The 25,837-nt window shown below is 38.9% G+C and overlaps 1 protein-coding gene across 3 annotated transcripts in view; it reads right to left on the reverse strand.

Annotated features, from left to right (window-relative positions):
- RYK (receptor like tyrosine kinase) overlaps positions 1-25,837 on the reverse strand; it is an 84,906-nt gene that overhangs the window by 37,809 nt on the left and 21,260 nt on the right. For 2 of the 3 annotated variants that reach the window (XR_014147102.1, XM_081826633.1), the window contains exons 3-7: positions 15,112-15,211; positions 13,194-13,328; positions 11,023-11,076; positions 6,895-7,039; positions 3,713-3,814 (exon numbers count right to left, since the gene is read on the reverse strand). Coding sequence is in view for 2 of the 3 variants with exons in the window: in XM_081826633.1 (XP_081682759.1) it covers positions 3,713-3,814; positions 6,895-7,039; positions 11,023-11,076; positions 13,194-13,328; positions 15,112-15,211 (536 nt within the window). In the remaining variant the exon portion in view is untranslated. The remainder of the gene's footprint in view (positions 1-3,712; positions 3,815-6,894; positions 7,040-11,022; positions 11,077-13,193; positions 13,329-15,111; positions 15,212-25,837) is intronic. The other variant, XM_006736899.3, reaches the window with a different exon arrangement.

The raw sequence follows: 25,837 nt of genomic DNA on the forward strand, positions 1-25,837 counted from the left end.
CTTTTCACCTACCCCAAAATCTTAAAATGAGTAATTAAAACAATAAACACTAAAATGAATATTACCATTACCACCACTTCAACTGCCTTTCAGCCAAATGAAATAAGCTTTGACTCATAGTGTTTAATTTAATCCCTTTTATGGACTTTTTCCCAAAGATTTTCTAATATAGTCTCCTAACAAAAAAACTTTTCAAATGAATAGATGTTTGTAAAACTATCTTTTCTAACAAAACATCTGATCAATTTAATCAATCTCGTTTTATATAGCCTGGTCAAATCACTGTGAGATACATCTGTTTCTCAGCTCCCATATTTCCCATTCTTACTACATTGGAAGCAAAAACAAAATTACCTAGCCATAACTTAAACTTTTCATTCCAAGAAAAAAATGTTAGAATCAAAGAAGGATTCAGCATCAGCAAGTAAAAATTGGAATGGTATCTCTAAGATTTATGCACTTCGGTAAACATATGGGAAGAAAACTCCCTGAAGAGTTAGCAGACCTAGATGACCGTCACCAATGGCTGCTACAGTATCTAGATGATATGCTTGGGAGCTTTGTGACCAACGGATTAAGCTGACAACACCTGATTCCATTGATCAGCAGTATGAATAGGATATATGCAGGTATGTGTCTGTATTTGTATATGTTTAATCCTACCTGGAGTTGTTGGGAGTTTCTCGGATCTGTGGTCTGTTGTGTTTTGTTATTTTGGAAAATTCTTGGCCATTCTGTCTTCAAATATTTTTTTACTCCTCTCTTTTGTCTCTTTTTATTTATACACAAATGAATTTCCATTGTATTTTTAAAAAGTGTTTGTTTTTGCCATACATAATAAATGAACCATCTATCTCCTTAAGATAATGTCCATAAAAATAATACTTCTTATAGATAGTATCTAAAAATATTTTTAATAAATAATTTTGATGGACTTTTAAAAAGTATTTTCCTTTTAGTACATAATAATTGAATCTCGGGGCGCCTGAGTGGCTCAGTTGTTAAGCGTCTGCCTCCGGCTCAGGTCATGGTCCCAGGGTCCTGGGATCGAGCCCCACCTCGGGCTCCCTGCTCGGCGGGAAGCCTGCTTCTCCCTCTCTCACTCCCCCCCTGCTTGTGTTCCCTCTCTTGCTGTGTCGCTCTCTTTCAAATAAATAAAATCTTTAAAAATAATAATAATAATTGAATCTCTACTTCTTCAAGGTCATAGTCACAATCAAGAATTGACTAATGAGCAAAGCTTGACATCTAAACATTAAAAGCAATGATTTGTTTCTTCTGATAGTTTGAACTACTTTCATAATTGTCATCATATCTTCTAAAGGGCATATAATTCTTTCTTTCATCGGCAGTGATGGTAACTATTGTCATGATTTCTTATAAATTTTACTTAATCTTGAGCATTCCCTCTTTCCCCTCTTCTTTTTCTTGCCACTCTTATTAAAGAAACCAGATCAGTTATCCTAGAGAATATCCAGCATCTGCTTCTTCCAGTATCATTTAACTTGTTCCTCTATCCCTGTATTTCTTGTAAACTGCCAGTCAGTTCCACAGCTGTGATTAGGTGCAGGTTAACTCTTGGAGTGGGGAAGGGAGATAAAAATACTCTATGGATGGTATATCACATGTGGGAGTACAAAATATCTAGCTGTCCGACTGTCAGCGATGCAAAGTTTCATTAGTGGAGTGAGACTGTGACAGTCTGATCCCTCAAATGATCCCATTTCCCTTTGTTCACAAGGTTTTAAACATTGATGATCTTTTCCTGAATCAAATATTTTAACAGAGGTTGCAAATATGATTTTCTATCACTCCTTCCACATTTATTAAGTAGGATCCTTCTGTAAAGAAGCATTTTCCCTCACCAACCAGCACTACCTGGTTACTCTGAAACCACTGAAATATGAAATACAGTTCATATAGCCAGTCATCAGAATGAGGCATTATTAGTTACCTCACATGATCATGATCAACTTTTTCAAAAACTATTACAAACTCATGGATTTTTACATATTCAGTTTCAAGTCACTGCACTCTTTTTGATGCTCAAATGTCCCATCTCAACATGTCCCAGGTTTATCTTGTTCATTTCTGACTTAGTCCTGAAATCATCCACTTCCCTAAAGAATCCTAGTTCTTTTTTTTTTTTTTTTAAAGATTTTATTTATTTGACAGAGAGAAACACAGCGAAAGAGGGAACACAAGCAGGGGGAGTGGGAGAGGGAGAAGCAGGCTTCCCGCCGAGCAGAGAGCCTGATGCGGGGCTCGATCCCAGGACGCCGGGATCATGACCTGAGCTGAAGGCAGACGCTTAACGACTGAGCCACCCAGGCGCCGCGAATCCTAGTTCTTTTTTAACAGCAAACAGTATTGAAAGACCACAACAGGGGTGCCTGGATGGCTCAGTCGGTTAAGCGGCTGCCTTTGGCTCAGGTCATGATCCCAGGGTCCTGGGATCGAGCCCCACATCGGGCTCCTTGCTCAGCAGGGAGCCTGCTTCTCCCTATCCCTCTGCCTGCCTGCCACTCCCCCTGCTTGTGCTTGCTCTCACACTCACTCTCTCTGTCAAATAAATAAATACATAAATCTTTTTAAAAAAAAGAAAGAAAGACCACAACAGGTCTGTAAGAACCTAATTAATCAATAGCACTACTGAATTTAGTCCTGATTCTGATCTACTGTTTATCTTGATGATTACGTTGTTTTTTTGTTTGTGTGGAGACTGATTCCTCATTATGTCTAAATTATATTCTAAGAATGATTATTTTCCCCAACATCAATATGTTACAGTATAAAAACTTTCATCAAAATCCTGTTTAAAGAGAAAGGAAATCAGATTCCATGTTCTCAATTCTAATGGCAGCTAGCTTCCTATCGTGATTAAAAAACAATATGCCTGGCTGGCTCAGCTCGTTAAGCGTTGGACTTTTGGTTTCAGCTCAGATCATGATCTCAGGGTCCTGGGATTGGCTCTACGCTCAGCGCAGAGGCAGAGTCTGTTGGTCCCTCTCCTGCCCCCTCTGCCCCTCTCTTCCCTGCCGAGGGCTCTCTGTCTCTTTCAAATAAATAAAATCTTAAAAAAAAAAACACAATGTAAAGTCCACAGCCCTTAAGATTATCAAACAATTCATTAAAATCTAAGACTCTGTTTTCATACAGCTCAATGGCTTAGTCTATCTTACTACCTGAAAATATTCCTCCTGAATTTCTATAGCGATTCAGTATCCCTTTTGATGGAATTAATCTATGGAAATCTCCCCCCAAATTAATTCTAGCAATTAAACTTAAATTTTTTTTTTTAAAGATTTTATTCATTCATTTGTGAGAGAGAGAATGAGAGACAGAGAGCACGAGAGGGAGGAGGGTCAGAGGGAGAAGCAGACTCCCCGCTGAGCAGGGAGCCCGATGCGGGACTCGATCCCGGGACTCCAGGACCATGACCTGAGCCGAAGGCAGTCGCTTAACCGACTGAGCCACCCAGGCGCCCTAAACTTAAATTTTTAAAAATTATTTTTACTACTTTAATTTTAGAATGTTTGACTCAATGCTCTAGAAAGCAGAAGTTGGGGATCAAGCCTAATTCTATGCACGTTAGATACTATGTACATGGGATGGTACACATGCCCCACAAATAACTAAGCACACAGGTGCCACTGGCAGACAGACCACAGACAACGTCAGTAAATCATCTTTGGAATTAAATTAACTCTTACTGGTGATAGGAGTTGCATTGTTGGGTGTGTCGGCTCTCAGATATTGAGTCGTCTGGGTAGATGGCTGAGACAGCCCTTGGGAGCTACTGCTGGCACTGATGCTGCAAACAATTTTTGAGAGAAATAACTGGTAAGTCAGCTTCAGTGAGAAATTTCCTTTTTCTGTACATATAAAAATGCATGCAGCCATTGTAACCAGCTTAAAATCCTGATGACCATCACAATAATGCATGGATGTCCATCAAACATTCCATGTTGAAATTTTCATTTCATAATGAAGAGCTATTTTTCTTGTCTACCTCCACCATCTCAAGCAGGTTCATCTTGTCAGTCATTCAGAAATGCAGGTATTAGTCCTCAGACACCATAGATAGTAGGCCTGAACCTCGCACAAAGACCATGTTAGGGACCTATGGGTCTTCTCTTAGGAAGAGAGCCCATGCCATTCAATTAGATTGCTTTTTTAAAAAAGGAGTAGAATGACAGTCCTCTTCCACTAATGGTCTCAAATCAAATGGCCTATATCAAATAAGGAATATCAAAGTAAATCAAATATACCAACATGCTCAAGGCTTGGGAAGGGGTATCGTATCTGGTTCAAGTTTACTGAATCACATACATTTTCCTTCTTCCTCAATCCCACCTTTTTAGAATTTATGGGACTTTTCGGAATTCTCTAGTACTTAAAGCATTCCATTATATCACATTCTTTAAGTAATATGGGAGATCCAGAAGATGGTAGGCTCAAGCAACTGCTAACCCTGTACTCAAGATTACTACAAATTAATACCTCTTAAGCATGTATTTCTGTCTTTTCAGTGGGTAACCACAGAGCACCGGTTTTTGGAGTTCTAAGTACTACTCAAAGATCAGACTAAAAATCAATGTTGTTAGAAGTCTAGAGGAGGGAAGAGAAACATTACCATCCCCAAAGAGGGGAAAATAAAGGACCTCAATTTACTTACCCATTAAATGGGATTAAGAAAACCTATCTCCCAGGATTTTTGAGAGGCTCCAGTTATATAATATATGTAAAACCACTACTTAAATAATACCTGCAACCAACATACCCTGATGGTTAAATGGCCAGACTCAAAATTATTTACTGGTTGTTTCTCTCCAGTAACTGAACAGTAGGTGGCACTCTCATACCACCTCAGAATTCTTGAAAAGCCTACAAAGATGTTGAGTACATTACTAGCCATAAAGCTAGTAAGTAGAACAGCCAGAATTCAGAGATGCTTTGGCTCCAGAGTCCATGGTCTTAACCACTAGGTTATACTCTGAAAACAAGCAATAATGTAAGTTGCTTTTATTCAATGTCTGGAAACCTATGCCTGAAAATGGAAAGAACCGAAACACCCAATGCATGAGTAGTAACTGATTATTTTAGCAGGCTGAGGTACATGCCCCATAGTATCTTGACAGTTTTTGCACAACTCTGTCCAATGTGTGTTCAAAGCCCTAGCACACATGTAAGCATTCAAGGAAAATGTATCAAGACTCCTAAATGTCATGCTCCTCAGTGACTCCTTTACCTAAATGTTCCTGTTACCTTACTTCCCACTCAGAAGCTTCCAAATGCCATTTCTTCCTCTGTAAACCCCAATTCTAACTTCACCACCACCATATACACAAAACCTATTCTGAAACATGTCCCACCCATGTATTTCTCTTCTCATTCTTACCAATTTCCTCTTCCTTCTCTACTCAGATAAAGTAAAACAGAGGGACAGAGAGTACTTAGGGACAGGTACTGAGTCCAACCAGTTCCCTGTACCCTTGTGTTTTTGTTTATGCCACAAATATGCCTATCCACTGTGTGTATGACACTGTGTAGGCCTGGGGATTCAGTAATGAGTAAGACATACTGCTCCCTAATCGGACAAAGCTTACAGTCTAGTGGGAGAGACAAAAAATTATTACAGGAGAAAAAAGTACAATAACTGCTACCAAAGAGAGACAGAGAGGGAAAGAAGGAGAAGGGGAGGCCGAGGGTAGGAGAGAGAAAGAAACAGAGGGCAGTTGGGAGACTTAGAAAAGACTTCATGTAAGAAATGGCAATGGGGAGTTGAAAGCTGAAGAAGGAACAGGTTTGGACTGTTTTCCTTGGAAAATGCAGGGACCCCTGTGGGCAAAAGGAACACATGAACTAAAGTCCTAAAGTATAGGTAAAGGCCCTAAATATACAGGGCCAAAGTGTGGAACATAAAATCATGTGACTGCAGCATAAGTAGGGGTACAGTAAGAAAGAAAGGTTCAACGAGTATGGGAGATATCTCTCCACTAAAGGAGGGCTTTGAAAGCCAAGTCAAGAAGCTGGAAATCTTTCAATCACCAAGTGGGAATCACTGAGGAGGAAAATGATAATTATGTACTGGGAAAATAAACCTGTCACTCCATCTTTACCTCTCACCCTATCCTGGCTATAAAGTCCTCCCTGTCATCTCTGACCCACCTAGGCTGGGACAAGCACCTTTTCTATTCTCACACTATACTACACAAATCATAATCATCAAATTTATAAACTTTTATAATTATAGGTTAATGTCAAAGATGAATATTTGAAGCTATAAGGTATATCATCAATTTTTTTATATTCCCAGCACCTAGCATATCTCCAAGGCTACACATTAGAACTATTCAGGAAGCTTTAAGAAAAATAGTGATGGCCCAAACACCACCCCAGACCAATTACATCAGAATCTCTGGAAGGTGGGACCCATGTTTTAAAAGCTTACTCATGACTATAATGTGCAACCAGGTTGAGAACCAATGGTTTAATCACAGTAGGTTCTCAATAAATGTTTACTGGATGCAAGGATGGATGCATGGATGGATAATGATGGAGGGATGAACTGGGAGGAAGAAACAGGGCTATTTTAAAAAGGTACTAGGAGTCTGGAATAGAGTCACGTTAAAGGGGATGGGACAAAAATGTGATCCTCACTTCTTACCCACCAACTAATAAACTATAATTTCTGTCTTCAAAAAAATGTTTTAAAAAGACTCAGAAAAACACAATGACAGTAATCACAAAAGACAGTAATTTTTCTTTTGGCAAGACCTGATCATCCTCCCTCCCTCCCCTGTGCACCGCAATGCATGGGTGTGTGTGGGCTCCCATGTAAATGCAAATAACCGCTTTAATTTTTTTCCTTTCCCAAAATAGGTATAATACCTGTCATCCAGTTCAATTCTTTTCATACTATGAAGGTGCAAAACAGCTAATATTATTGCTACAAGAAATATTACTGCACAGCAAACCCCCACGCTGATATAAAACACACGTGTAGAAGTGGTTGGAGCTGCATGTACAGGATCATCTGAAATAAAAATGAAAAGCACATTAAGCTTTTTAAACAAATATTATCAACTGCTCTATGACCCAATATAAACAATGAGTATCCTGTTCTTTGTAAAAAAATATTTTCATTTCATGTGCCCACTCTTTGATAAGATCAGTTACCAGTGGTGCGTTGATATAAGTTCTCACAATTTTTAAAATTTTTTTAATGTTGTTGAAGGAATTTTTTAAAAAGGGTTTAAAGAAAATTTTTCATTAATGAGTACAAAAGTCACAAGTTTTACATTTTTTATGTATGGCAGTGCTATCCAAGAGAACTCTCTGCAGTGATGGAAATGTTCTAGTGTGCTGTCCAATACAGGAGCCACTGGTCACCTGTGGCGATGAAGCCCTTGAAATGTGGCCAGTACTACTGAGGAACTGCAGTTTTCATTTTATTTCACTTTAATTACTTTAAATAGTCACATGTGACTAGTAGTTATCATAATGGACAGCACAGATCTATATATCCTTCATATTTCTTCAATAGTGACGTCTAGAGTGGAAAGATCAGACAAGAGTGACCCACACATTTAAAAAAAAACAATAAACTTTTAGTCTTTTTCTCTTATGAGAGTAACAGATTATTTTGCTTATTTATTTTTAAAGATAAGGGCAGGGTAACAAGACCCCACTCATGAAATTGTGTTCAACTTTCTATTATTCAAAACAGAGAGGGAAAGAGAAAGCAAACCTTGGCAATGGGGGAAATAACTCAAAGACAGACAGACACACACACACACTAAGGAAGAGATACACAGAGACAGAGATACATGTGATCTGAGCAAGCACAGGGAAGACAAATAGAAGCAGAACTGGTGTAACTAAGGCATCAAGTAAGTTTTGATGATGAGTACTCACATCATAATTCTACTGAACAAAACCTGAGGAATCTGGGTTTTATCCTTCATAAGACAGGAAATCGTTATTAAGCAAAGGAACGATACACATGATGAAACCTGGGAAAAAACCAAGCTGACTGCACGTCGTGTAAAGAATGCTTTGAGGAATGTGCAAGACAGGGGCAGGGAACAAGTTAGAAAGTTACTACAGTAGTCCAAAAAAGAGACAGCAATGGTGTGGGCAAGAATGTTACTGAAGATAAATTAATGGACAGGAAGCACAGTCAACAGACCTTGCTAATGAATGATATTGGGGTAAAAAGAAAAAGAAGAATCAAAAGTTAGGCTTAAAGAATTAGGTGGATAATGGTACCTTTACAAAGATTGGGAGGAAAAGGCAGGTTGGCGGAAGAGAGAGAATCAAGAGTTTTGTTGTATCTAAGAGTACCCAGTATACATCTACGTGGAGATGTCAAATTGACAGAAATACAAATGTGGAGTTCTGGGGATAGGTAAGGGCAAAAGATAAAAGCTATAGCTTTCAAAAACTTCTAAGACTGCTTTCTAAAATTTAAACTGAATCAAGAAAACAATAAATCAGAACAGATTAAAGCAAAAAGACCAAATAGCTTCTAGGGCAGCTAGACTTTACACAGCCTGAATGAAGGCCTGACTTTCCTCAAGGATGCCACAAGCTGTTCAATTTTGGAAGGGGCAGAAAAGGGAGGTCCTAAAGGCTGGTGCTAGCAGTACCTATCCAAGCACACACCAGGACAGAGAAGAGGACACTACTCTGCTGGGGAGATCCCCCCAAATGTCTCCTGCTTGTTTACCTCTAAATTCCAGGCTTGTGTATGCACTGTTCCCATTCCTTCACTTTGACATTTCACCTGCCACCACCTGGTCAGCCTTCAAGTCTCACACGAGATGCCACTTTTCCTCAGGAAGCTGTCCCTCACTCCTTCAGAGATTATATGCCCCTCCGTAGGGTTCCCAAAGCACCTTGCACTTGCCTTATCATAGCTTGCCACACTATGTTATTATCATTGCATTAGTGCCTTGTCCATCTCATCCACTACATTATAAACCCTTAAGGGCAGGGTCTGTTTTGCTCAGTTTAATCCCCTGCTTTAATCATACCACCTGGCATATCACAGACTTTCAACAGATGCTGAATGCATGGACAGAAAGGGAGGGAAGAAGAGAGGTACTGAAGAAAAGACAGCCAGAGACCAAGAATACGCAATATTCTAGTTTCTCTGTGTGAAATAACATCCTACTAGCATAAAAGAAATGGGTAAAGTCACTAGAATTTTCAAAGTAAATTTGGGGAGCAGTGATATTTTTTAAGATACTTTTTTTTTCTTCTTAGAGATAAATCCAAATGAAATAATCTAAAAAAGCAGACAATGTATATTACTTTACCTTCAAAAAAGGTCTACTTTGGGGGGGCACCTGTCCGTGGCTCAGTTGGTAAAGTGTCTGACTCTTGGTTTCGGCTCAGGTCATGATCTCAGGGTCATGAGATCGAGCCTGGCATCGGGCTCTGCACTGAGTGCAGAGTCTGCTTAAGACTCTCTCTCCCTCTGCCCTCCCCACCCTGCTTGCTCTCTCTCTAAAATAAATAAAATAAAATCTCTAAAAAAAAAAAAATCTACTTTGGGATAGCTAGATACTCTTTGCCTCCTGAGGTGAGAAAAAGATGAAATAGGAAGCACATACTACCATCTATGAACTACTCTTGCCAAGGACTGGTCCTAAATCTAATCAAGTACAAAATCTAATTACCAGTTTACAGGAGAAAAAAAAGTATGTTAACACCACAAAGATGAAGACAGGAGAAATTCGATGGGATAAATTACTCAATTTCATCAACAAAAAAGTGATATAAGGGGGGAGTGAGTGATTTCTGAGTAATATAAAATATCTGTCAACAAAATACAGTGTGTGGACTTCATTTGGATCCTGATGTGGAGGCAAAACTATAAAAAGATATTTTTGAGACAATAAGGTAATTGTCTGCTATTAGAATTTATTAAGGAATTATTGTTAATTTTGTTAAATGTGATAAATCAAATACAAGTGAATAGGTGTTGGGTGATTGTGGGTTATTTTTTTAATTACCTTTAAAAAAAAGATTTTGTTTAGTTGAGAGAGAGGGAGCACAAGCAGGGGGAGGGGCAGAGGGAGAAGCAGGCTCCCCGCTGAGCAGGGAGCCCAATGCGGGCTGCGATCATGACCTGTGCCGAAGGCAGACGCTTAACCAACTGAGCCACCCAGGTGCCCCTTAATTGCCCTTTTTTAAAGAAATCCATACTGGAATATTTATGGATGAAATGATATGATGCCTGAACTGTGCTTTAAAATATTCTACTCCTCCCCAACCATTTACCCATCCAGAAAAGGAGGAGGAAATCAATGGAACAACACTGGCAAAACGTTGATCATTACTGAAGTAGGGTAATGGGTCACGTGTAGGTTCATCAGAGCATTCTCTCAACTTTTGCATATTTGAAATTCCTCCCCACCACAAATTTTTTATCCTTTTAAGATAATGCTATTAAAACGATCTCAGGAAGTGTAAGACTCAATATGTGTCCACATCAGAAAAGGAAAAAAGAAGTCTAAGTTATATCATCTAGACACAACCATTACCAAAAAATAAAGATCTACTTGGAGTTTCTGTTCTGTAGGTTTAAATACGTATCTTTAAGTATCCTTTAAGCTTGCATTTTCACCTGGATGAAATTAGCTGAGGGTTAACCCACCCAGGTCACTAGTCAGATTTTCTAACCTTCTGCTATTGAGATGAGGATCTTATACATGTTTTTATGTTCATACTTTAATTATAACCACTCGAAATGATGTGATACAAATTCTTGCTTATAGATCATTTGCTATATGTATGAATTTTGCTTCACAAAAATGTCAATATTCTAATCATTTCCCCTGACTATATACCAATCTACAAAACATCAGTGAAGTAAATAGCAAGGCCTCATCACATATCTTTTGACAAACTGGACACTACAAGGCCTCTAAGCCTTATACAATCACGTGCATTTGCAATCAGCCATTTTTCTTCCCTCATGATGGAGAACTGTAACTCAGTAACACTTACAAATAGTTCTGCTAGTGTTTTTGTCCAAGGCTGAAGTTTTTACTTCTTCAAGTTCTGAATTTAAAAAAAGATAAAAAATGCTTTAGAAATTCTTCCTTTTCCATGAAAATCCTTAAATACTCTAATTACATTTTCTGAGTTTTTCTCTAACATAGTTTTGTGTTCTTTTAGAACACTGCCTGAACTAACAAAGTATTTGTTGCAAGACAATAAATGCTACATTACGATTCTGATAATTATCACTATAATCACCAATTCCTAATCTATGGGTATTGCTTATAGATGCTCAATGAAAAGGGTTTCTGTGGTCAAGAAGTTTGGGGGGAAACACATATTTTAACCTCTGTGGAGGTGCATAATTCACATTAGCAGAGTATAAAGGCTCTAAGGAGTTCTTAAGTAATGAAATTTACCTGATCAAGCAGTCCCCACTCTCACATAAAAAAGGAACATTTTCTTGCCAGTAACACCCATTAACATTCGATATAGTACAGATATATTTTCTGTTGCAATTTTTTAAATGTAGTAGGGTAGAAAACCAGACAAACACATTAGGATCACATATTAAAGAGCCATGAACTGGACGACTGGGGTGGCCAGAAGTATAACGACCAAATGAAAAGGGGAGCACTATATTAAACTTAAGTCTAAAACAGAGTAGAAAATTACACCAACTGTATTTTAATTTAATTTTCACATACATATTAAAGAAAATGGACAAAGTATGGGATCATTCTGAATGTCGGCTGATCCTTAACCTCAGTGGTTACTAAGTGGTGGACTCCATCAATCACATCACATTTGGCCATCATGCTGCCTTTAGACATTAGGCGAAGCACCATGGTACAGTCACATCCCCTTCCCTAGGGATCAGGAACCAGGCCTTCTATACTCCTTACTGACTGACTGTGCTAGCTTAGGCAGTCTCTCTAGGGCCCAGTCTCCTCATATCAATTATATAATGACTAGACTGAACTAGAGAGACTCTAAAGTCCACTTTGGCTTGAAAATTACATGAAAGTAGGTACATAACTGAGAATATTAGAACTGAAAAATGTATCAAAACACTGAAGCTAAAAGGTGCTTGCTAACTTTCCATTTAAAAAATGTCCATTCCAATGCAGTAGAGCTTTTTTATTGGCATGTATCTTGACATCAGCCATTGTAACTCACTTGCTGGCATTAGGATCTTTCATAACACTCAGCACTAATTTCAAGTAGGAAATGTTTGAGAGAGAGTTTAACAATGGCGCTAAGAGCATGAGTTTGCATCCAGCTGTACCACTTAGCTGTCTGACCTTGGCAAGTTGGTCAGATGCCCTGAGCCTCAGCTTCCTCCTGAGAAAATGGAGGTAATGAGAGACCCACTGCCTAGAGAGAACTGCGTTCAATGGAAGTAAAGCAGCTGTCAACAGTAGGCACTCAATAAGTTTAGAGGGTTTTATTTTCCCTATCTTAGATAGTAACCTAAGTGGCCATGCAAATTTAGGTCACTTTACCTTAGTGCAACTTAAAGTGAGCAGGTTGGACTAGATGACCTTTAAGGAGAAACTCTAAAATTCTTTCATCTACAGCCTACGTGCTAGGAATTCTCATAGCCACTGTAATTTCTTAAGTAACCGATTATTCAAAACCAAAGCTACTAACATCTATTAAGTACCCATACATGGTATTCTAAGATTTAGGTTTGATTCAATTAACCTAAGAGAAAATAAAAAAGAACAACTTCTGAAACAGGTTATTATGCCCAGTTTACAAATGAAAAAACTAAGACTTAGGGTAAGTGACTTGTCCCCATCTCAGGCCCAGTCCATCTGGCCCCAGGCAATGCTTCTGCACATCAGCACCTCTATAAGGAAAACTCAGTGAACACTCAGGTACTCAGGGGCCCCTATCACAATTAGGTGACCAGCCACTTGAGTACTATTTCACATCCCTAGTGGAAAGTTAGCAATTCTGAGAAAAGATTTTGAGAACGAAGGGCCCGAGGGAGATTCCTGGCAACAAGCTACCTGGCGATTATCTCAGAATTTCATCTGTTAGTGCTCTTTCTTTTCACACTTGCAACTATCATCAAGATTTGGTCACAAATCTGTAGAAAGATGACAAAATATATTTATGACCTTATCACATCTATATAAAACACACACTCTGGTAAATAAATTCCTTACTTTTGTAGCACATTTTCCTTCGTTTAAAGTTTAAGACTGTAAAGTTTTTTGAAGAATTTACTGTCAAGTTGAGCTGCATTAGTATCATAACCTCAGAATCTACTTTGCCAGTACAGGAAAGCTCGACCCGAAACACTGTTTAAAGAGCAAAAAAGAAAAGATATTTTACTTTTCTAAAAATCAATATTAATACCTACTATTTTAGAATTCTTTATTTTTGTTGCATAAAACTAAAAATAATACATTTACATAATACTAAACAGAAATTTTCACAGAACTTACCTTCAGACTACATAGCTTTAGACATTAAGTATTTCTTCATTCATTATAGATATAAAAGTTAGCATTAAAGAACAAGCCAAGACATAAAGGAAGAGATCACTATTTTCAACTTTTGCTCATGATTTTTAATAGATCACTTTGTCTCACAAGTCCTCTTATTATAATATAGTAAAGCTATAGAATAAGGCAAACCCTGCTACCTTACCAGTCACATCAGCAACAAAACAGCAATTACTTGATAAAAAGGAAAGACAATTTACCACCAAAATGCAATTATGTATTTCTCTTAATGAAGAGATTAAATATAAACCTGTAAACTGATAAACCTGATAAATTAATCAACTGAATTAAAAAAAAACCCTTTCTAAAAAGAAACTGGCTTTAATCAATTACTACAGCAACGAGATAACAGACTTTGGTGCAAATCTTTTTTTTTTTTTTTCAATCTCTCAGTTTAAGATTCTTTTTCTACAAATTTAGAGTATCATTCTATCATCTGTATGAGCATATGAAAAATATGGGCATTTCTGAATTTCTTTACTGCCCCATAAAAATGAGCAAGCCTTCCTATGCCTTCTTAAAGCTTAATGTATGTCACTAATAACAACAGATGAGACTGCCAGAAAGAGTTCCATGATCCTGCTATATTGTGGAAAGTACACGGCTTACACTTTAAGTTTTAAAAAGTTTGCTTTGCTTTTCTTAAAATCTCACATCTTCAGGAGCCCTTCTCAAAAGGCTGGCTCAACAGTAGTTAAACTGGGTATATATGACACTTAAATCATTTAGTCAGACATGTATTACATGACTATCCTGTGCAGACGCAGTGCTAGGCACCAAGGGCAGACGGCTGAAAAAGACAGCTCCTGCCCTCAGAGTAGCCACAGGCCAGCAAGGAGAGACAAGCACAAAGAATTACAAGATAATGTGATCAGTTCAAAAACAGTCAAATTACAAGATCCTACAGAGTATGAAGAACAGAAGAAAGAGTTAAGACCTGGGGGGAGAAAAGGAAGCAGAAAAAGGACAGTGGAGATTTTGAGTCTTGAAGAATATTTAGTATGAATGACAGTTTAACAAGCAGAAAAGAGGAAAAGGGGGTTCCAAATACACAGACTGGCACATGCAAAGGCAAGGACGTCAAAACTGCACGTAGTACGGTGCCACTGGAATGCTGGGGCAAAATGCAGCAACAGGGCCAGACAGGCAGGTAGGGGCAGAGGATACACAACAGCATAATGGCGGGAGAGTCTGCAATGTACTCAGTTGATGGGGGTAGTGGGCCCTGATAGGACTGATGTCATTTGGTCGGATATGAGTGTTCAGTGATGATCCAGGCCACGGTGTGGGAATTTAGTCCAAGAGGAACAAGACCAGACACAGGAGGAGGCCAAGGCCAGCAATGCAGAAAAGGAGACAAGGAAGAAGTGAGCACAGACAGTTCTGGAAGGGATGGAAAAGAGGGAATGGTTTAAAATACAGTGCAAATAATCAGGATTTTCAAAAATTACTTTTCAAAGTACTTATACATCTTAAGCCTATCAAGTAAGATATACTACGCATCAATTATTAAACTGTTCTTCTTGGGATATGGGGGACACAACTGAAAACAGTATGTTAACTCTTTCAGACTCACCTGATAAAGTGCGTGGAACTTCCCCCTGAGCAGAAATGTTGACCTGGGGCATGTCCATAGCCACAAAATTGTCTACTTGGAATCCCAGCTTATATTCAACCTGTAAAATGTAGAAACAAACAAACTGAATCTGTGGTAACAGAAAGGACACTAACAGTTTGACTTCAATGATTAGCTCATGAACTAGTAAATGCATGAGTCTTCCAAATGTACAAATAACCTAGCTATAACAAAATCCAACTTATCATAAACAGTCCTAGGAATTTCGAACTGGATAAAAAGTCAACCCAGTAAGCCACCCTCTATTTCATGTCTAGAACAGTACTACAACTCTCCTGTAAAATCTTCATTCTAGGATTCAGAAATCTTGCTGAGGACTACACAGCCACTGACAGAAAGGCCCTGAAGAGACAGATATGAAGAGTCAAGTTGTTGAGATGTGTAATTTACAGACCACTGACTAGTAACCAATATCTTCTCTGATTGATAAATGCCAGGCTCTGAGGGCTTCCATGTGGCTGGTGGATGAAGGTCTGCTCTGCAGATCCACTCACTCCACAAGCAGATTACAAAGCATATCTCAAGAATATCTCTAGTCCAGCTTTCACCATAAAGAAAGTTTATGTTTGGAAGCCCATCTAATCTCTGAATCTATTTCTCAAGTAATTCAGAATCCAGAAAGGAAAAGAGGTAATTATGAAGATATCATTGGAACACCAATAACAACTATCAATATCTGGCCTACATAGGTGGCTTAACATAACCAAATAGCATCTGGGGCGCTTGGGTGGCTCAGTCGGTTAAGCATCTGCCTTCGGCTCAGGTCATGATCTCAGGGTCCTGGGGTCGAGCCCCCCATTGGGCTCCTTGCTCAGCGGGGAGCCTGCTTCTCCGTCTGCCTCTGCCTGCAGTTACCCCTGCTTGTGCCCTCTCTCGCAAATAAATAAATAAAATCTTAAAAACAAAACAAAAACAAAAACCAACCAGCATCAACAAATACAGCCCTATTGCTAAACTGATGGTCATGGAAGGAACAGCTCAAACTGCAAAACAACAGCTGAAATTCGGAACATCTGCCACCTTCAAGACCTTTAATGAGGCCTTACATTTCACGTTACTCTTTGTACACCCCGCTGGGGTCTTGGTAAGAATGGTACTCCTCTCCCATTCAGTGGTCACAAGGGTGGTTTTGGTGAAGAGCTAGAACTGGCAAGAGCCAAGGAGCAATGGGTTGGGAAAAGAGTGGTAGGAACAGGTTTAGGAAACCATTCTTTAAGAAACTTAATCAGGAAAAAAGGAACCAGGTTGGGGGGCAGGGGGGGTGTGTGTGTACTGATTCTGAGGTTTTTCTTTCTTTAATGAGAGGTATTACAATGTGTTTATATGCTAATGAAAAAAGCCAATGAAACGGGACATAATAAAGATGAAAAGAAATAGGAAGAGAGTATCATCCTAGCTTATAAGGAAAGGGATTGGCTGGGGCAAATCTGTCTACGCATGGATAAGAAGCGTTCATGCCAATGAATTTAACTCCCCCTATGAGTGGGTCTCTTTTCACACTTTCATACTTGAATGTCCCTGAACGTTGTAGGGGTATACAAATATCAAACTATTACTTTGCAGTTAAGATACACATACAAACAATTGTTAAAGGCTGTATCTGGTAAGTGCCATGTTCACAACAAAGAAAATGTTCTTGCTGCTGCGTATCCGGGACTTACTGGTACCTTGAGCTAGTCAGTGTTCACGCTTACCTTAGCACGCCACGATACTGTCACTGCCACCAGGGGGTGCTAGAGAGCCAGCTACACCCTGGCTGCATTTGGGCCAAGAAGGAGCAGGCTTTCCAACAATACTAAGGGAATGCATTGGCTATATCCCTATATCCATGCTATCTTTGAACAGGACAATACATGAAGGGCAAGTGCACAAGAAATAAAGCAAGAACTGGACTGGAACCATGAGGTTCTGTGACCCTTACTTTTCTGAGTTTCAGTTTTTGTAAAATGAGGCTACTACAACACATTATGAGGATCAAATAGGATAATTAATACAACACGCTCTCAGGCTGGCATAGGTCCGCCCGATAAATGCAGACCCCAGTGGCATCAGCAGTCATTCCAGAGTAGCTACCCTACTGCCCCACTTCCCCACAAGCACAGCTTACTACTGACCCCAGAGATTCTGACACAAACTCCTGTGCTCTGCCAAGAACATTGCTGCAGCTCTTCTGTTCTGTCTTCCATCTTGGGACCCCCACTATTCTAAAACTGCCTCCTACACTCTTAGGCTTTTCACAATTGTCTTCCCCACCTTCTCCCGCAACCTGACTTTTCTCAGAAGTCATCTCTTCCCCTATCATTCAGTTCTTACAACACCTGACCCTCAGGGTCAAGACCGTATTCTTTTAGGATCATTAGGTTCTTTCTAGACATTCTTCCCTCATGCAAAATCCCCTATATCCTGAAGTTCACAAATTCTACTCAAGATGGCTATTTCTCATACCATCAACATCAACAACAGACAAAAACTTTGCAGAGGCCTTGGCCCTTGGCTCACTTTGTCTCCTGCCATCTTCCTGGTGGCTCCAATATTAAGTATTCAGCATTGCTACATAATAAAGAATTAATCCAGAACCACAACAAATGCACAAATCCCACCCAATCAAAGATCCCATCACTATTTCTGATTCCTACAAAACCAGTTGTCTCCACCACTCTGATTCAGCCAACATTTATGAAGCACATCTGTAAGCCAAGGGCTGTGCTCAGAGCTGAATGCAATGGCCAATTCAACTATTTCCCTCCTCTCCAGCCCAGACAATGACTTGGTTTCACTTCCCAGAGCTTGTGCTCCAAAGACAACTTACCGACACAGTCATATTGGCACCCTCATACCTCAGAGGGCCACACCAGCACCCTGACAATCTCTAACTCTACTGCTGCCCAGCACTGCTGCAGGGAATCATATCCCCAGAGAGAAGGGTGCTTCTACACAAAGATGACCCTCCAGGCTCAGAGCAGGCCCTTAATCCTGTCAGCAAGCCCTTCTTCACAACTCCTCTCCCTCCCTAGTCTACTCATTGCAATGTCACAGGACCTCACCACTTTACCACCTGCTGCCCTTACTACTTCCTCACTCTTCAGACAATGTCGTCATCTCCTTCAGCTAACCCACAGGAACCTCCTTTCTGTCATTCTTATCAGCACCAGAGAGATCTGTTAGAGTACTCAACCTCTGTACTCCAGTCCCAAGGAGAGATATATCCTCCTCTCTAAATAATGAACTCTCTTCTAGTATGTTAGGTTCTAGTCCATTTCACCACTGATAGAATCTCGTATCATCCACTTGTCTCTCACTCTCTTATACCTTCAAGCTCTTCCATATGCCCAATTACCTACTAGATATATATATATATATATACATATATATATTATAATTTTATCGCTCTCAAACTTAACAGATTCAAAGCCAAATGTATGTTTCCCCACATTTGCTGTCTCTTTTATTCTAGGTCTCAGTTATTATAAGCAGAGGCACAGCTAACCAAGGACCAGAACTTCTAGGAAAGCAGAGAATGGCAAACGGGGTCAAAGGCCCTAACGGCAATGCAGATGGCAGGGGACAAGATTAGCACCCAAGTATCTCAGAGAGGCGAGGAGGAGGGAAATGAGCTCGTGAGTGGAGCTGGGTAGAAGATTTGCGAAGACTGACCCTTTGGCTAGAAAAGTAGCCTGGAGGAACAAGGAGTATAAAGCACAGAAGCCTGCCCCTCTGCTGGCTCCCTTTTTGAGGGACTATCTAAACATGCCAGGCATTCACAAGGCAGTTCTCTTCTCTCTCTGAAATCCTTAGGATATTAATTTTTTAGAATTAATATCTGCCAATTATCACTGTCCAATTTTCTTTACTTTGCCATGTATCGATCTATGTGGATTCTCACTTGCCCATGATCCTTTGAAGAAACAGATCCGTTCTAAAGCTAACATTCATAATCTACTGGAACAAAGGAAATCTAAACAGCAGTTGTTTATCAGAAAAAAGAGTGAGCCAAAATGTTTCAGAAAAGAAGCTAGAGAAAATGTAAATATTTGAATAAGCTAAAAAATAAACATTTTTGGTAATCTTCCCTTACTTGGAAACAAATGGCAATTGCAAATAGGCAGCTGATGAGTAAAGCCATTTCCTTCTGGAACACAGTACAGATTTAACGTGAATACATTTGCCTACAGCCGTATAGCCTTTTAATTTCTCTGAATTTACCAGAAGTGCTGCCTTTTTCACAGAAATCCCACTCTGCAGGAGATACTGCCGGCTGGCCTGGGGCTGCTGTAGGAACTCTGGACAAGTTCCCTGCAGACTCTCCTGACAAGGATGAAGATTTCCTGAAACCAGAGAACAGCTACAGAGTGGATGTGAGTTGGGGGAGTATTCTGCTATATTTTGGTATATTTTTGCCTTCCAGCTGCCTAAAACGTCTACTGACACTTAACAGATGCAGTGGCATGCTTTTTTCCCATATATTAGTGAATGTTCTGGAATACAGAAGAAACTATTTGTTAAAACCACCTAGTAGTCTTTGCTTTTTTTGACCATGTGGTCTTGTGAAAGAGAAGAAATACCAGAGTTCTCATCCCACCTGCAAATGCAATTAACCAATGGTATTTAACCACCACTCACTAAGGCTATGTGACACAAATGTCAAGAATAAGATACAGCTTCAGCCTCTGAGAAGACCACAGTCGGTCTGGCAGACAAAACAACCACCAGGTAAACACTGAAAAGCAACACTATTAGCAAAAGCTTTGATGTGTGAAAACTAATGTTAAAATATCTACAGTGTGAACGGATATGTCAAGGAGAGCCTGGAGATATTTGGAAGCAAATATTTTACCTCCTGGCACACCTTAAAAAGCAAGAACTGAGAACTTCTGATAAAGTGTTAGAGCTTAGGAGCTGTGGCCTTCCTCCAGAAATTTCATGATTGTATCCCTAGAGCCAACATGATCAGGTGAAGAACCCTGTGTGTCTTCTCAGGTGAAGAAGCCACGTCCCTCTTACCCCCTTGTGTGACCTTCCCATTTCAAGTCACCTCTATCTCCTCTGTCTTCTGCTTCTACTACCTTAAGCAAGTCCCTTCCCAAATCTGGGTCTTATTTTTTTTCTCATAATAACTGATCAATAAACCAAACTGTAACCATATAATGTATTTTTCAGTGATTTGAAAGAAAAAACATTCAACTCTATATGCAGTGACAGAGAAACTTTACCAGGATATGTTGTTCAGTGCTCTGCAAACTGCAGAAAGTATGCAGTATGTTACTTGTTAAAATATATATATACACACACACGCGCGCGCGCACATACACACACACAAAGATGCTTATCTGTGTACCGACTACCTTTAGAATGGGAGACAGGAATCACATAACAGTGGTTGCCAATGGAAGGGCAACTTGGTGTCTAGACTGGTTGGGGATGGACTAGCAAAGTATAGAGTACTTATTTTTCACTGTATACCCCTTATGCCTTTTGAATTTTGTACCATATGCATACATTATTACTCAAAAGATAAATTTTTAAAATAAACAAAGTTTAATTACTCAACTGTGCCAAAATTACCAAAGAGATTATGACATAAAACTGGAATTAGGGGTTGCAATGTGGCCAAAGCCTGAAACTGGATTAACACAAACATATTCCTTAGATTTTTATTATAAAATATTTTAAAATAGAAGATGATTACTTGCCCCTAAATTCTAAATCTGTTACAGATGAACTTGCGAAATTAGTTTAGCTATATATTCAATCTATGAATTCCATTCATGTCTTCAAATTTGTAACTTTAATCACAGTGAAATACCTGACAAATCCCAGGTGGACAACTGGTGTCAAGTGTACCCAGCCTATGTTTCACACTTCTAGAAATAGGAAATTCACCATTCCTAATACATTCCAACCTTAAAAAGCTCTAACCACTAAGATCCCTGTTTGTTGAGCTGTGCTCTGTGGCTTCTACCTGTGCATCTCTTCTGTGGTCAGTAAAAGAGCACCTGTAACTAAGTACCAGGTGCTATATACCAGGAACAGGGAACACAGAGACAGATGAAAAGGAGTTCCTCCTTTGAAGTGCTTTGCATCTAGGAGGGAGATAGAAAAGAAGATCAACCACTACAATATTCTTAGAGTATGACAAGGGCTATGAGAGAGGAAAGAGAAGGGTGCCATGGTGCAGAAAGGAGCACTTGACATAGCCAACAGAGAGGTGACACCAGGTCTGAGATTTATGAGATGAACAGGAGTTCAAGAGATAAAGAATGGGGAAAGGGCATTTCTAGCAGTGCAAACAGCAGCAATGTAACAGAGTCCAGAGCATTCAAAACATTGCAAAACAAAATGGCACTAAACAACTAGCTGAAGAGGAAGTAGAAAAGAAAGGCAGAAACAAGATCATAAAGGCTTCCTAGGAAATCAGAACTTTATTCTGGTGGCAACTGAGAGCCCTGGAGTAGTTTTGGGGGGCAGAGGGTGGGGGGTGAGGTGCGGCAGCAGTGCAGCAAGAAGTCAGTCCAGAGGCAAGGAGACCAGTTAGAAAACTATTTCCATATCTCGTTAAGAAACAATGAAGGCCCAAACTACAGATGGGGCATCAGGTCCAGAAAGAGGTAGGAGATGAATTTAAGGTATAATTATGAGAGATAATCAACTGGACTTGGTAGGTGTAGGAGAAGAAGTATAGCCCCCGCTCTAGGATTCTGGCTAGATGTGTAAATAGGTGGTGATGCCCTCCAACAAGTCAGGGAACTTCCTTCCGCCTTACCAGGAATATCATACCAGCAATAGTAGCTCAAATGTGCACTAAGGATGGTATTTAAAACCTGCCACAGAAGTAGTTTAGAAATTATTCATTAAGAATTTAGAAGGACCACAGAGCTATACCAGGGCGCCTCCTGACCCACGCTGTGCCTAGGCCAGTACAAGTACATATATTCATCTGAACCCTTTCAAATATGTATATTCAGCTGAACCCTTTCCTCTCTCTACTCTCCTCCACTCCAACTTCCTCCTGTGGCAGGCTCCTAAAATTCCTCAGACATCCACTATCAGCAATATCAGATCCCTGAAACTCACTCCAAATAAAAACATCCAATGTATGTGTATTTTTAAAAAGGAAAGGTTAAGAGAAGGTTGAATTCTGTTCAATTACAACTGCCACATGCCACACTGCCTTTTTATTCACAAGTCACTATCCATATAATTGCCCAGGAACCATTCGCATGATGTATCATTATTTTTTCCTAAGTGGGCCCAGAAATAATCACACCCTATTCAAGGTCAACAGAATAGTAGATTCTCTATTTCATTAGATTTTTCACTACTTCAAAATATATGTATTATTGTGTTTTTATATTCATCAGCATTAAAAGTAGGAAAAGTAACAAAGGATTAAGTATCAATTTTTTGGAGAATATAAGAAGCTTCTCTGCCTGAAAGATGTTCACAGAAACACTGGATCTCAGAGTAGCAAGGGAACTTAAAATTCAAGACCAGCTACTCCACAAATGCTTGAATTCCCATTCCTTCTACAATACTCCCACCTAATATTTACCGAATGTGGATCTGACCTCTTCCAGTGAGAGGGAACATACGAATCTCTTCGACAGCACTGGCTAAAAAGTGGAAACTAATTCTAAACACAGATGCAGAAACTAGCAGTTGAAAGCATGATAAAGAATGGAATTTTTAAAATATAATTTCACAAAATCTCCCCACAATTACTTACTCATTATAGAGGAGAAAACTTCACAGTGGAGGAACCTAGTGAACTGAGTGAGCAGAGATCACCAGTAATGGGATAAGTTGATATCATGTGTACTGTGAAGGACAGCTTTTTTGTGGTGTTACCAGCAAAGAGACATTCCTGAATCTAATCATGAGGAAACCTCAGACAACTCAAATTGAGGGACACTGTGTTTCAAAAATATCAAGGTCAAGACACACAAAAAAAGGCCAAAGAAATGTTCCAGATTAATAGAGGACTAAAGGTACATCAACCAACTGCATGCATGATCCTGAATCAAATAAAAAAGACCTATAAAGAACACCATCAGAATAACTGATGAAATGTGAATACTATACATTAGATAACAGTATTGTATCAATGTTAAGTTTCCTGATTTTGATCACTTATTCTGAGAACATATAAATTGATGTACTTAAGGCTAAAGGGACAGGATGCTTGCAATTCATTTCATACAGTTCAAGAAAAAAAGTGTGTGTGCCTGAGGGTGGGGAGAAAGAATGAATGATAAAGTAAGCAAATGAAGCAAACCAGTAATAATCAGTGAATCTGGGTAAACAATATAGGAGAATTCTTTGTACTATTCTTGTAATTTTTATGTTGGAACTTATATCAAAATTAAAAGCTACCCCCACCCCTAAATAATGTCACATAATGTTATATAAGAATACTGGAAAATGTGTTAGTGCAGTTTCTTTGAAGAGTCCAGGTGCCTACTCATTGAAACTGACATATCTCAGATTTAAATGTCTCATGTGAACCTTTTCTGAATTATCTGTATCTTTTGGCACTTCAGCATATCCAGGTTACCATTTACTAAATGTTCTTAATTGTTTCACATGAATTTTCTCTCTTGACCTCTGTTTTTGCAGTTTTTACCCTAAAGATGAATCCACCACTAAAAAAGCAGGCCCATATTTGGATACCCCAAGGCAACAATGTTGGATAGTTGAGGTGCTCCAGACAAGGCACATGTTTTACCCAGAATCCAAGCTAAGTCAACTTTAATCGCATTACTGCAGCTATATTTTAATGCCTGTATGTATATGTGTGTATAATGTTTCTGTAATGTATGCTTGAGTATATATATATATAGCTGATCCTTGAATAACACCGGTTTGAACTGCACAGGTCCATTTATATGGATTTTTTTTTTATAGTGTAATACCATAAATGGATTTTCACTTCCTTATGATTTTCTTAACATTTTCTTTTCTCTAGCTTACTTTATTGTAAGAATTACAGTATATAATAACATATAAAATATGTGTTATTTGACCATTAGTGATTAAGTGTGGGGGAGTCAAAAGTTATACATGAATTTTCGACTACAGGGGGGCATCAGTATCCCATAACCCCCATGTTATTCAAGGATCAACTGTAATAATAATATGAATATATGGGTAGTTATATAATCATTTTTACTCATCTGATTAGCAAACAACTATACTTAAAATATTTAGTGTTAATAAGTGAATTGAAGGGTGCCTGGGTGGCTCAGTTGGTTAAGCGACTGCCTTCGGCTCAGGTCATGATCCTGGAGTCCCGGGATCGAGTCCTGCATCGGGCTCCCTGCTCAGCATGGAGTCTGCCTCTCTCTCTGACCCTCCCCCCTCTCATGCTCTCTCATTCTCTCTCAAATAAATAAATAAAAAAAAAATCTTTAAAAAAAAAATAAGTGAATTGAAGAAATAAGCACCCCTATTCACTTGGCAAGGAACGCTGGTTCATTGCTACCATCTTGGGAGAGGGAAGGGAGAAATAATTTGGCAATATCAACCAAAATTTTAAACATGCACACTCTGACCCTGCCATTTCACTACTTGGTGATAACTTACTACTCAAAAATAATTCCACAAGTGCACAAAAATTTCTCAATGCATGTATACAGACACACATATATACCTATATATACATACACATACATACATACATATATCCAGGTACACATTTGCACACACATTTTTTCTGTTTCTATATTCATCAATAACAAAGGTAGAAACATCAACAAAAGATGAACTACCCACTGTTTTCCCTATCCCTGTGCCATGGATTTTGCCTGCCAGATGAACTGAAGGAAACTATCTCTAACAGTGAAAGGAAGCATTGTTTGAAATAGTGAAATGCTATCAAAAATCCATGAGTCAGTGAGGCCCTTAAGAAATAATCATATATCCATATAATATCATACTATAAGGCCATTAAAGAGAATGAGTTAAATCTACAAGTAGAGAAATGGGAAGATGCCAAAATACAGTATTAGTAAGGGGAAAAATGTTGTACAATATAGGTATGATAAAATCCCCTTTTTGTTTAAAAAGATTTTTAAAAAATGAGTTTGAAGTATACCAAACTATAAACAATGATTACTTTGGGGTATAGATCTACAAAGTCTCAATAGTTGTAAAAACAATTCTATTAATACTTGAATTTTCCTAATATTCTTTACTGTTTTCTAAGTAGATAAAAAGATCTTGTTAAAGTCATCAAATTTAAACGACTTTGCCACAAATGTCAGGACAGACACCACTTTGTAATACTCAAAAAAAAAAAAACTCGAAGAGATTTTAGTAGCAAAACTATTTTTATTTCCCAAATAAAATCCTATTGTTTATTATAATGCTAATAAAAGAAATTAAAGTTGGTTGGAGGAGGTGGGCTCTACCCTCAGTCCCCATTCTTTGACCTATGAGAAAACTTATGTTCATGGAGTCAGTCAGAGAAAATGTGAAGAATTTAGCAACAAGTAAGCCAGGCAGAAGGTCCCTTACTGTTAAAGGAGCTTAGCCTCAGCACACATGGGTGCCTGCATCTGTTGTATCCCACTTTTACCATTTCTCTATAAATGGCAGACCTGTATCCGTTATATCAAACATGTCCAAAACACCTAGCCCACTTCCCCATCTTCTACTGTTATCAGTTCAC

The sequence above is a fragment of the Leptonychotes weddellii genome, chromosome 1 (assembly GCF_054177405.1).
Source record: "Leptonychotes weddellii isolate Sample4059 chromosome 1, ASM5417740v2, whole genome shotgun sequence".
Classification (NCBI taxonomy): Eukaryota; Metazoa; Chordata; class Mammalia; order Carnivora; family Phocidae; genus Leptonychotes; species Leptonychotes weddellii.